At 43.4% G+C, this 12805-nt stretch overlaps 1 protein-coding gene across 1 annotated transcript in view; it reads right to left on the reverse strand.

The window, feature by feature from the left end:
- Positions 1-12805, reverse strand: part of C7H3orf84 (chromosome 7 C3orf84 homolog) — a 49238-nt gene that overhangs the window by 30425 nt on the left and 6008 nt on the right. The window contains exon 2 of the mRNA XM_063427527.1: positions 12493-12606. Coding sequence (XP_063283597.1) covers positions 12493-12606 — 114 coding nt within the window. The remainder of the gene's footprint in view (positions 1-12492; positions 12607-12805) is intronic.

Here is a 12805-nt window from a genome sequence, read left to right on the forward strand (position 1 = left end):
TTAAATTATATCACCAATGTTTTATCAGAGTCTGTACAGTTTAAACAGCAACAAGATGCATACCTGCAAAAACATAATATTCAATGATATAATTTTTCAACTGTAGGGTAATAACTTCTTTACCCAATGATAAATCTGACTGCCATTCTGGGGTCAATAAAGAATTGGTTTGCTAGTTTGTTGCAAAATTAAATGTGCTTCAAACTGTTTTTTTTTTTTTTTTTTTTTTTTTGCTTAAGGCAGAAATCGTTGGACACATTTCCTTTAAGCCTATGTAACTATGTAACCAATAATAGCCACATATTACAATGTATTCAAATATTCCCTGCTATTTTGCAACTAATATTGAAGTTTTGTTCTGTCTGGAAAAGACAGAGACTTTGCTGACTAAATTGTGACATTTGGCGTGTGTCTATTACAGCACTGATCATAAAAATAAAACAATGCTGCGCAGAGTGTCCCTGTCGATTTATCAATATAATAAAATTACGTAACCAGCAGGATTACATTCACAGAAAAAGTGTACATGATGTGAGTACAAATAATAATTATGTGTTTATTCCATCTCCCTAGAAAGACAATAGTTTGAATTCTTATACAAAACACTACATTCCAAAAGTCCCCGTGTGCAACCTTCTATTGCAATGTCATCTTACACGGTCAAGTTCGGTGAACTATTTATATAACAGGAGCCTGCGGACCCAAATAAATGTGCAAAAAGCATGAACAGACAGAAGCAGTTATTAATGTGCTGAACAAATGTTGCAATAAGACAGACGGTTACAATCCATGCAGCAAACCCTACAGAACCAAATCTCTGTAGAAAGGAAGCGATTGCCACTGAGATGTATTTATAAACATGCTTTCTGGGACATTGCTGGACTCATTCAAAGTTGACCTTTTTGGGCTATTGTACCTATTCTGCTTTCTTGGAAATGTACTTGCCGCTATTATATAACGTGTGAACAGTATTTTTTTTTTTCTGTCAACCTGGAAGAACGGGTAATTGCCTATCTTCTGAAGTGTGCAAGACATTGCAGTGTGCATACAAATTTTACTGAACAGACAGAAATTTGAATATAAAAAAAGAAGAGAGAAAGGGAGATGCCATGGCAAGTAGCTAGGCAGAAATAACACCACAATTATCTTTAAAATCTTTCGTTCAGTCATTGAACTACAAGCAAATGGAAAATGCAGCCATGAGTACATTTCCTACAATGAAATAATCACAGGTTTTCAAAATCAGAGGAACACAAAGAATTCCTACACGTGCCAAGATGCAACTTTTGATTTGAAGTTGATTAAGCTACTTTTGGTGCTGCCAAATTCTAATTGTGATGTGGAAAGGACATTAATTTAGTGACTTCTCAACATATTATTCCCAATTGCTACTGACTGTTGGGACAAGCCAATCAGTTCAAAGTTTTCTGCATATGTTTTGCTTTTTTATGGTCATCTCCAGTGATTGCCTAAATGATGTGTATGTCATGCATGTTGGATTCGTTGCTGTCATAATAAGTAATGAGTTAAAATACTAATGGTGGTAAATAGCATGCAACATGCTCTTAGCATTCTGTCTAAACAGCTGTGAATATATAGTAGGATCAAGAGTAAACATTTACAGAGTGTTTCAGATCATTGTAGAAAGATTAAAGTCCTCCTCTGAGGTATGGCCTGATCACAATTCCATGCACCCACCCTGGTAAGTGTCACAATTTAAATATGTAACTACCTATGCTTGTGTGAGGCTTGAAGCTATCAGGGTAGTGATATTCTTAAAGAAAGAATCTATTTCAATGGGTGCTAAACGCTGGGATCCAATTCTATTTGAACAGGCCCATACTCCTTCAGGTCCCAAGTAATATCCCACAACAAATTTGCAGTAGTAATCATGGCTCCCTGAAAAAAATGTGACTATATCAAATGCAACATTTTTCCATTTGACCATAAAACGTATCGAGCTATCATTTACAAGTCAAATCAGGACAAATGTTGGGGCACCTGCATCGTCTTGCCCAAAAAGTGTGCCACGCTTTGTACTCTTGTCGGCAGAACTAAATGGACCAGCTGGACTTCTTTATGGCACAAATGGTATTCAGCCTCATAAGGCAAGTCACATCTTCACTTCGGAAATACAAGACATAATTTTCAAGTTCAATTAGTTAGTATACTAGCTGTAGGTGGATACCAACTATGGAAAGACTACTAAGGAGATCAACTTCCATTCCAGAACATTCGTGAGAAGTCTGCATAGGTCCTAGAGAAGGCATATTACTGAACTTATATCACCAAACGATCATGCTGCTCTCCCGCCATTCCCCCACCTGACCTCTCCACCACCATGGTGGTGTGTGATAGTTTTTCAAAGTGCCATTTGATAATATGCAGAACATTTCTGGTAATGGGGCTTATTGTAACAAAAATGATTTAAACAAGAGCTTTGCAACAGAAGAATAAAACATACAACAGAATAGGAGAGCTGCGGAGTACGCTGGCGCTATATAAATGCCAATAATGACAATAATAACAGAGGGTAAAATAGCTTATAAAAAAAGAAAGAAAGAAAACTTACGTCTTCTTTGGTAAACTGGAATAATAAAACAGAAATGCATAATGCAATGTCCCTGTTACTTTATTTATGGACATGCTCCAAACATTGTAAAGTGCTTAAGCTTATTAAAAAGATCTTTTCCTTGTATATCCAAAACTCAAGGGTAGCCAAAATGAAGTGTGCACACACAGTATAATGTGTCCCTGAGAGGTTATTACTTCCACAAACAAGCTTGCCTTCTATGGGCTTTGAATTGAAAGAATGATGTAGGGATGTCTGTTTATGCAAACAGCCCCACAGAGAAGGTTTATAAAAAGAAAAATTCCTTTTACATGTGGTTTTAATTAGCAATAGCAACCGACCAGAACTGACAGAGCCTTGTTGAAGCTGACATATCCTTTCATGCCTTTATTTGTTCGTTACACAGGTGCTTATGTCGAAACCTAGTTTTGTACATTTATAATTTATCTTGACGTGCTGTAAAGGACATCATGGATTTCAGAATTTAGGCTTTTATGCTCCGGAGACAGGATCTGCATGCGTTTTGAAAACTCTATACTGCAGCATTAGAACATGGTGAAAAATTAAAGACAAGAGACTACAAGAGCATTATTTGTGAAGATGGCGTAATGTTGCAGGAGGTCACGTATGAATGAAAACTTCCACCCTTTTCCCGTATTGCATTCTTTCCTCTTGAGGAGCCCAGCCCCTCACTAGTTTTGGCCAGTTTGAGTGAATGCATCCATTAGCCTTCTATTGTGAGAGACGATGTTTTCTTACTTGGCATAATCAAAGACAAGTATTTTATGTATGTAAATATGTGCTATGGAAACAAAAATAGACTGAGGACAAAAAAGAAAATCATACTTGAGTTGTGTAATCATGTATAGAGTTGAAATCATGTATAGAGTTGAAAACCAAAACCCAGAGTCTAATTAGAACACTCTAGTGTAAAAATAAGGGTCCCTCAAAAAAGGGGGGGTGCCCATAAAAAGGGAGAACGGATATAAGAAAATATAACCTTCCATACCTCAGCACAGTGATGAAAACCACTAATACCTACCTAAATACTTGACCTATTAACTAAAAAAAATAATAGTAATAAAGCTACATATAAACAGGAAAGTGAAAAAGAAAAGGTGCTACCCATAAGTGTTAAGTGAAAAAATCAAGTAACCCGACTACTTTTCAGTGGTTTTAATGTTGTGGCTGATCAGTGTATATAAATTAATTTATTTTTAATGTTGGGGTGTTGGAAGGACTATTTGGATTACTGCCCTATTATAAAGAGGATATTTACTTTAATTTAGCAACTATGTGCTCCCCCTTGAGATTATCACTAGTGATGATCTCCTGGCAAATTCAATGATGGAAAAGAATTGGAAGGTGCGACACATGCGTAACAATTGCACACGAAAGTCTCAAAACATGCAAGGAGCTCTCAAATCATGAGGAAAAGCACTCTCTCAGTTCTTTGCTTGACAGCTGGGAGGAGGCAACCCATGAGCATTATAAGTGCCTAATTCTCTTTTATAAACAAAGCAAGCTTTAGTAGTTTGTAGTGTTCCTTTAATAATAACTTAGGCCAATGCCAGCACTTAAAACATTCTTATATTGCATTTCAGAATGTTTGTAAACAATAGGCACCAAGATACTTCCGGGTGGCAGAAAGTGAGCGGCTTGCTCTATATCAGGCTGAATGCTGCAATATGCCGATCAGTGAGTCACCCTGCGGAGGACTCGTATTTCAGCTGCCATAACCCATACTCCCCCCAAATTTGTTTTAAAATAGCCATGAATCGGTGTTTAGAAAAACACATTTCTCATTAGGCATGTTGCATCCACATTTGTGAACCAGGTTTCTGCTTATAGAGGGTACTTTTTTGCAAACTGATATTATTGAAAAGTTAGATCAAAGATGCAAATACATACTTAGAGACATCAGTTACATAAGTTGGACAAGGGTGGTTGTACAGTTCAATTACACCAGTAAAGGTTCTAAAATTAGAGAAGAAAAAAAAAAAGAATGAATAATGCCTGACACTCCTTCCCTTATGACAAAAAAACTGAACACTCAGCTGATTGAATGGGGAATACTGAGAATAAAGGTGACAGCACAGGGGAAGTGGAGAGAAAACTTACACTACCAAGGAAACAAGTTTAAATTGTAGAAGGGGATGGGAAGAGGGATTTTACAGAAAGAGCTGAGAAGAGTAGGGTTTGAAGGAACTGTTAACTGAAAGAAATGAAAAAGAAAGGGGAATAAAAGTATATATGCAGTATATACGCTGGAGGGGGGTCTTAATGGGAGGAAGGCTTGGCTCCGTTGGATCAGGCATGTCAACAGAATAAACAACAATAGAGGTCTAGTGAGCCCCTATGTAGCTGGACCAGTGAAAGGACCAGTGAAAGGATATATCACATACATTAAACATATAATTTACACACTTTTAGTCACCCTCCTGTTTCTGTATATTTGGGGTGCGACCGTGCGAGAGAGTGGCTTCCCTGGGGTCCAGTGGCAGAAGCTCCGGGAGTCTCCTGCAATTTAATAGTGGCTCCCTGACACCTGCAAATTATAAGTGCTTGATAGAGACACACAGTCGAAATGTTGCTATTTTGCCAATAAAAGGATATCATCTTCTTACAATAAAAACATTTTCTTTGTTTACTCTTTTATACTTATCTGGGAAGGCAGAGCCAGAGACATTGCGCCATTAAAGCGGCACTGTCATGCCGAATTCCGTTTTTTTTTTAACCCCCCTCCCGCCTCAACTACATCCAATCGACCCCCTAGTCATCCCCAAATGCCCCTATGCCCCCCACATTACCTATTTTTTATTCTTTATTTTCTGCCCCGATCTATATTCAGGGCGCCGCCATCTTTGTGTGGGTAGGTGAAGTCCCTGTGGGACACGTCATCTACCCACACTACACAGACTGTGAGATTCCCGCACATGCCCAGTGAAACACCTGGACATGCGAACGGGAATTTCACCTATTCATTCATTCATCAGACAGACGAATGAATGAATAGAAAAAATCAGACGAACAAACTAACACTGTGTATCAGTGTTCGTTTGTTTGTTCGGTTTATTACAAGGAGGGAGCTACCGGCGTGTCGCTCCCTCCTTGCAATATGTAAAGACAGAAGCGGCAGGGAGCAGTGCTCCCCACCACTTCATTAGCCCCCCAGGTCCTCCCCTCACTCTATGGGGGTCAATATGACCCCCATAATAGCACAAGGGAGATTCAAATCTCCCCAATGCCCCTACTCGCTATATCGCGAGTAGGGGCATGTCCACTAAACAGTGAGCAGCCTGTGGCTGCTCACTGTAAAAAAAAAAAAAAAAAAAAAAAAAAGGGTAATAAGGGGGGGACGGGGGACCTACTGTCCTCCCCCGCCGGCCCCCACCCCTGGACGGCGGGTGGGGGCCATAATGGGAATGAGGGGGGACCTACTGTCCTCCCCTCAGGCCCCCACCCCTGGGCGGCGGGTGGGGGCCATAATAGTAATAAGGGGGGGGGACCTACTGTCCTCCCCTCAGGCCCCCACCCCTGGGCGGCGGGTGGGGGCCATAATAGTAATAAGGGGGGGGGGGACCTACTGTCCTCCACCCCCCGGCCCCCACCCCTGGGCGGCGGGTGGGGGCCATAATAGTAATAGGGGGGGGGAGACCTACTGTCCCCCCCCCGGCCCCCACCCCTGGGTGGCGGGTGGGGGCCATAATAGTAATAAGGGGGGGGGGACCTACTGTCCTCCACCCCCCGGCCCCCACCCCTGGGCGGCGTGTGGGGGCCATAATAGTAATAGGGGGGGGGGACCTACTGTCCCCCCCCCCGGCCCCCACCCCTGGGCGGCGGGTGGGGGCCATAATAGTAATAGGGGGGGGACCTACTGTCCCCCCCCCCGGCCCCCACCCCTGGGCGGCGGGTGGGGGCCATAATAGTAATAAGGGGGGGGACGGGACCTACTGTCCTCCCCCCCCCGGCCCCCACCCCTGGGCGGCGGGTGGGGGCCATAACAGTAATAAGGGGGGGGGACCTACTGTCCTCCCCCCCGGCCCCCACCCCTGGGCGGCGGGTGGGGGCCATAATAGTAATAAGGGGGGGGGATCTACTGTCCTCCCCCCCCCCCGGCCCCCACCCCTGGGCGGCGGGTGGGGGCCATAACGATAATGGGGGGGGACCTACTGTCCTCCCCCCGCCCCCACCCCTGGGCGGCGGGTGGGGGCACTAAGTAAATTCCCCCCCCCCCCATCAAGGTGACTAGGGGTGCCCAAGCCCCTAGTCACCCACCCCCCACCCAAATAAAAAATGCCCCTACCTACCCCCCTCACCCTAAAAAATAGTGAGGGGGGAATAAAATTGCTAACCTGTAAAGTAAAATTAAACTTACCATTCGACGTCTTCTTTTTTCTAAAATCTTCATTTTTCAGCCCCAAAAAAGGCCAAATAAAAAACCATCATAGCCGTCGAACTAAAAATAAAATAAAAAACCCGAGCGCAAAAAAAAAACCAGACGAAAAAGAAAAAACCCGAGCGCACAAAAAAAATAATCCATCTTCACCCATGGAGGGCTCCGCGCAGACTGAGCTCCGCAGGGCGGGGCAAGGCTTATAAAGCCTTGCCCCGCCCTGCAATTAGCCTAAGAACACTCTGATTGGTGGGTTTAAGCCAATCAGAGTGCTCTTTGTCATTTTACAAGCGTGGGAAAGTTCTTTGGAATTTTCCCACGCTTGTAAAATGACACAGAGCACTGTGATTGGATGGCTTGAAATCCATCCAATCACAGTGCTCTGTGTCATTTTACAAGCGTGGGAAAGTTCTTTGGAACTTTCCCACGCTTGTAAAATGACACAGAGCACTGTGATTGGATGGCTTGAAATCCATCCAATCACAGTGCTCTGTGTCATTTTACAAGCGTGGGAAAATTCTTTGGAACTTTCCCACGCTTGTAAAATGACACAGAGCACTGTGATTGGATGGATTTCAAGCCATCCAATCACAGTGCTCTGTGTCATTTTACAAGCGTGGGAAAATTCCAAAGAACTTTCCCACGCTTGTAAAATGACACAGAGCACTGTGATTGGATGGATTTCAAGCCATCCAATCACAGTGCTCTGTGTTATTTTACAAGCGTGGGAAAGTTCCAAAGAATTTTCCCACGCTTGTAAAATGACACAGAGCACTGTGATTGGATGGATTTCAAGCCATCCAATCACAGTGCTCTGTGTCATTTTACAAGCGTGGGAAAATTCCAAAGAACTTTCCCACGCTTGTAAAATGACAAAGAGCACTCTGATTGGCTTAAACCCACCAATCAGAGTGTTCTTAGGCTAATTGCAGGGCGGGGCAAGGCTTTACAAGCCTTGCCCCGCCCTGCGGAGCTCAGTCTGCGCGGAGCCCTCCATGGGTGAAGATGGATTATTTTTTGTGCGCTCGGGTTTTTTCTTTTTCGTCGGGTTTTTTTTTTGCGCTCGGGTTTTTTATTTTATTTTTAGTTCGACGGCTATGATGGTTTTTTATTTGGCCTTTTTTGGGGCTGAAAAATTAAGATTTTAGAAAAAAGAAGACGTCGAATGGTAAGTTTAATTTTACTTTACAGGTTAGCAATTTTATTCCCCCTCACTAGGGTGAGGGGGGTAGGTAGGGGCATTTTTTATTTGGGTGGGTGACTAGGGGCTTGGGCACCCCTAGTCACCTTGATGGGGGGGGGGATTTACTTAGTGCCCCCACCCGCCGCCCAGGGGTGGGGGCCGGGGGGGGGGCAGTAGGTCCCCCCCCCTTATTACTATGATGGCCCCCACCCGCCGCCCAGGGGTGGGGGCCGGGGGGGGGAGGACAGTAGGTCCCCCCCCCTACTACTATTATGGCCCCCACCCGCCGCCCAGGGGTGGGGCCTGGGTGGGGGCCTGGGTGGGGGAGGACAGTAGGTCCCCCCCCCCTATTACTATTATGGCCCCCACCCACCGGCCAGGGGTGGGGGCCGGGGGGGGAGGACAGTAGGTCCCCCCCCCCCTACTACTATTATGGCCCCCACCCGCCGCCCAGGGGTGGGGGCCGGGGGGGAGGACAGTAGGTCCCCCCCCCTCTTATTACCATTATGGCCCCCACCCGCCGGCCAGGGGTGGGGGCCGGGGGGGAGGACAGTAGGTCCCCCCCCCTACTACTATTATGGCCGCCGCCCAGGGGTGGGGGCCGGGGGGGAGGACAGTAGGTCCCCCCCCCCTTTATTAACATTATGGCCCCCACCCGCCGCCCAGGGGTGGGGGCCGGGGGGGAGGACAGTAGGTCCCCCCCCCTCATTATCTTTATGGCCCCCACCCACCGCTCAGGGGTGGGGGCCGGGGGGGGGGGACAATAGGTCTCCCTCCCTTATTTTACTTAACGGCCCCCACCCGTCATTTAGGGGTGGGGGGCAATATTTTTTTATTTTTTTTTCTACAGTGAGCAGCCACAGGCTGCTCACTGCTTACTAGACATGCCCCTACTCGCGGTATAGAGAGTAGGGGCATATTATTTACTAATACTAAGTAGTCTTTACTTAGTATTAGTACATTTGGCTGAAAGACCAATTTAGGTCTTTCAGCCTTTTAGTAGATAGCTCCCTGATACCGTGGGAATTAGGGAGTTATCTACTAAGCGGCTGCAAGATGCAGCCACAGCAATGAATAGGATCGGAGTTTCATTCATTTGAATGAAATTCCGATCCGAACAAAGTACCGAATTGCATCCTAACACCAATGGAGAAACAGTGCTCATTCTGTTAGGATGCAATTCGGCAGTTTTGCCGGCGTTCTGTCTAAGTGACAGGACGTTCGGCAATACTGACAGGAAGCATTGTGGGAACAGGGAGGAAAGCTAGGGATCATGGGAAAATTGCTCTGACCAGCGGAAATGAAGCACACTTTGCTCCTCCGCTGGTCAGAGCTGGTCAAGCGGAGGAATCCTCCATAAGACAGAGTCCCTACTTTGTCTTATGATTTTAAAGAAAACTAAAGAAGAATGGAAGAAATGAATAACAGATCCCGAGAGAGGGTGAGAAGAGGAAGAGATTGAGGAAAGGTAAGTTCGGCATGACAGTGCCGCTTTAAGAAATATAAAAGTGAGTGCTGTCTTATCCCATCGCAAATTATATAAAACATCTCAGAAATTGATTTTTTTTTTTAAAGCAAGCAAGAGCTTAATGGTCATTTTTAATGGTAGACAGGCTCTGAAGAAACCGAGAGAGCGACAGCTGTGGTGAGTGCTAACTAACTTATCAGTTTCCTTATTAGGTGGGCTTTACTGTAGACCTCTCTCTCTCTCCAGTTTATCCATCAGTTCGGTTTAGATTATTGTCTGCAGCGGAGAGTGTCCAAATTAAAAAAAGAAGTACAAAACACACTTCATCCCAGACTACATTTAAGTGTATGATGCAATGATGCCAAAGCTGAAAACATATTCAACTGCATTGCATTAGCCACGCATGACAAAGGCCTTGAATGGTCAAATTGAGTAGGATTTAGCAGTGACAAAAACAATTGACAATAACAACTCTGTATTGTCTAGAGTGAAAGCACAGGTCCCTCATATTTAGTGTTGGCTGTTCTGCCTAGTCAACATTTATACCAAAACTACTGCTAAGGAGCTCTCAATGTCACCAGAAGAACTGCTCATTGATATCTACTACTACTTTGAGAAACGTTCCAAACAAAAAGAAGACCATAAACAGTTTCAAGAGTTCTGCACTGTTGCCCAGCAGAGACTACAAAAGCATTGCCCTACACGCTGGCTTCCTTTAGGAAAAGGTTTGGATCACCAATGGCCAGCTATTCTTCCATACTTTGAGTCAAAGAGTGAGAATCAGAAGTCATCTCATATTTAGAAAATGCTGAAAGACCCCCAAATGAAACTATATGCATGCTTTCTCCATAATGTCACACAATGATTTGACAAACTCAGTTTGATTTTTCAAAACAAGGTGCATGTCCACTTCATATTGGATCAGAGCGTACAAGAGATCCTGCATGACATGGCAAGCAGATTTATTAAGCCAAAGGTAATAATAGAATACAACATTCAGAAGACAGATGTGAACAACACTGAAATTCACCTCCCAGATGAATAGCTTTTTATTGGGTACCTGGCAAAGAAGCGGTTACTAAGTGAGGAAGGACAAAAGATGCCCTCTTACAAGACAAAGCAGTTCTTTAAAGATGCCTGAGCATTCTGAGGGGCTTTTAAAAAATCTTGGAGAAATTCCCAATGAGAGACCAAATCTTGAAGAATCTGCCACTAGTCAGTATGGAGAACCAAGATGAGGTGAATCCAGAGCAGATATTGATTTTGAGAGATTTCCAAATGTGATCAAGAGAATAGCTCCACTTGGAAGTCCTGGATTCTATCTCAACTAATCTTGAGGAACTGGTACCAAACTACAAAATGTTCGCCAGTCAATGAATTCTGGGGGAAATTGACCAAAGTAAAATCTGTGAGCACAGGGCAGTTGCGATTTAAATAGCTCTGACAGTTGATTAAGCTACTTTTGGTGCTGCCAAATTCTAATTGTGACGTGGAAAGGACATTCAGCATTGTGCGTCACGTTAAGATGGAATTCAGAAGTCAGCTGTGGCACAAAACTCTTGTAAATCAGATGTCTTGCAAAATTACCAAATTGATTGACACAGACTGCTATAAGATATTAGTACACTGAAAGTATGCAAATAAGTAGAAATGCTTTTAATAGTGTGTAAATAGTTGCAATATGTTGTTAAATAAATAGCTGTGTTCTGTCATAATGTTTTGTGGCTGTTTGTGTTGCTAGAAGGAGCGCCGTAACTGGTGAAGCCACCTCCCTGAATTAAGTTCTTGCATTTTAGGAAGTCTGCAGTGGAATATTTCTACAGCAGGGCTGCCTCCCTGGCTTCACACATTGGTGGCTGCACAATTTCTGAGAATGGCAGCCACTATACATGGTTCCCTCTGGCATACTTGAGGACCATGGGGGTGGTGATGGGTAGGACTTAGGACGGAGCAGGAACAGTAATGCTTCTCCCTGCATGCCTCCTGATGAGAGTGATTGCTGCTGGGCTGTGCCATATGCCCAAAACTGATTATTATGTTATCAACAGGGACAGCATGGAGGAACTGCAGCATGAGAGGGAGATCCACTCAGCAGAGGGAATCCCTCTGAGCAATACTGTTACTGTTAGGGTTAGCATTACAGTAAGTGTTAGGATAGGGGTATAAAAATGTGGGTTTCTTTCAATTTTTTTTCATTTTGAACATTTTATATATAGTTAATGTTCTGTTAGGTATACATATAGGATACTGAAGGAAAGCCATCTCTACCCTTAAAAAACAATATATATATATATATATATATATATATATATATATATATATTGCCCCACTCAAAGAGAAACCATTACATTATGGTAGAACAATCACATAGGACACATTCTAGGTTTTACTTTTTGGTTCTGAAGTTGGATGACTGTCTGCGTTCTTAAGGGGTTAAACAGGCAGGAATATAAGTAAACGTATCTCCCACACCACACATAGATGCCAGGAGTTCATGTAAAAAATAAATAAACGCGACCCCCATGATTTCATTATTAACCAGGAGCTCTGCCCAGCAAACCCCACAATTGTTCATTCTCCTCATTCCCTGCTTTACGATTTGAGCATTTTCATAGTTACAAGGAATACCTAGCTATACTTGTGCCATAAGCACCAAAACTGATTTCCTAAATTCGATATAGTACTGATTGTATTGTATATCAGAACAATGAAAGTTGACACAGAACAATGCTGTGTATCTGTGTATATAACAATGCTGTACATACACATAAGTAGCAGTATTTTCATATGCTGTTGATTATAAACTCATTTACCACTTTGCCGTTCTAATTATATTGCAATGTATTCTTTTATTATTTATTACTGATACTCACTTTCATCCGTTGAACGAACATGTGCGGTGGTTGGGGTGTTGCTTCCTTACGATACTCTTGATAAAAGTCATTTCGAAAATGGCCCCTAAAATTTCCATGGAAGCCACTTGGGAACTGGAAATTTAAATAGAACATTAGGCCAGGGAAAAATAATCCACAGAACAACTGTTCTAAACAGCACTAACGTATTCATTCTTTTCATCTTTTTTTACAATTACAATAATCATATCCCGATGTATATTTCCTCCATAAGACTCTTAAGCAGGCTTTAGTTCATAGTTGCATAAATCAGTAAAAGCTGAAGGCCTTTGAA

This window comes from Pelobates fuscus, chromosome 7 (genome assembly GCF_036172605.1).
Source record: "Pelobates fuscus isolate aPelFus1 chromosome 7, aPelFus1.pri, whole genome shotgun sequence".
Classification (NCBI taxonomy): Eukaryota; Metazoa; Chordata; class Amphibia; order Anura; family Pelobatidae; genus Pelobates; species Pelobates fuscus.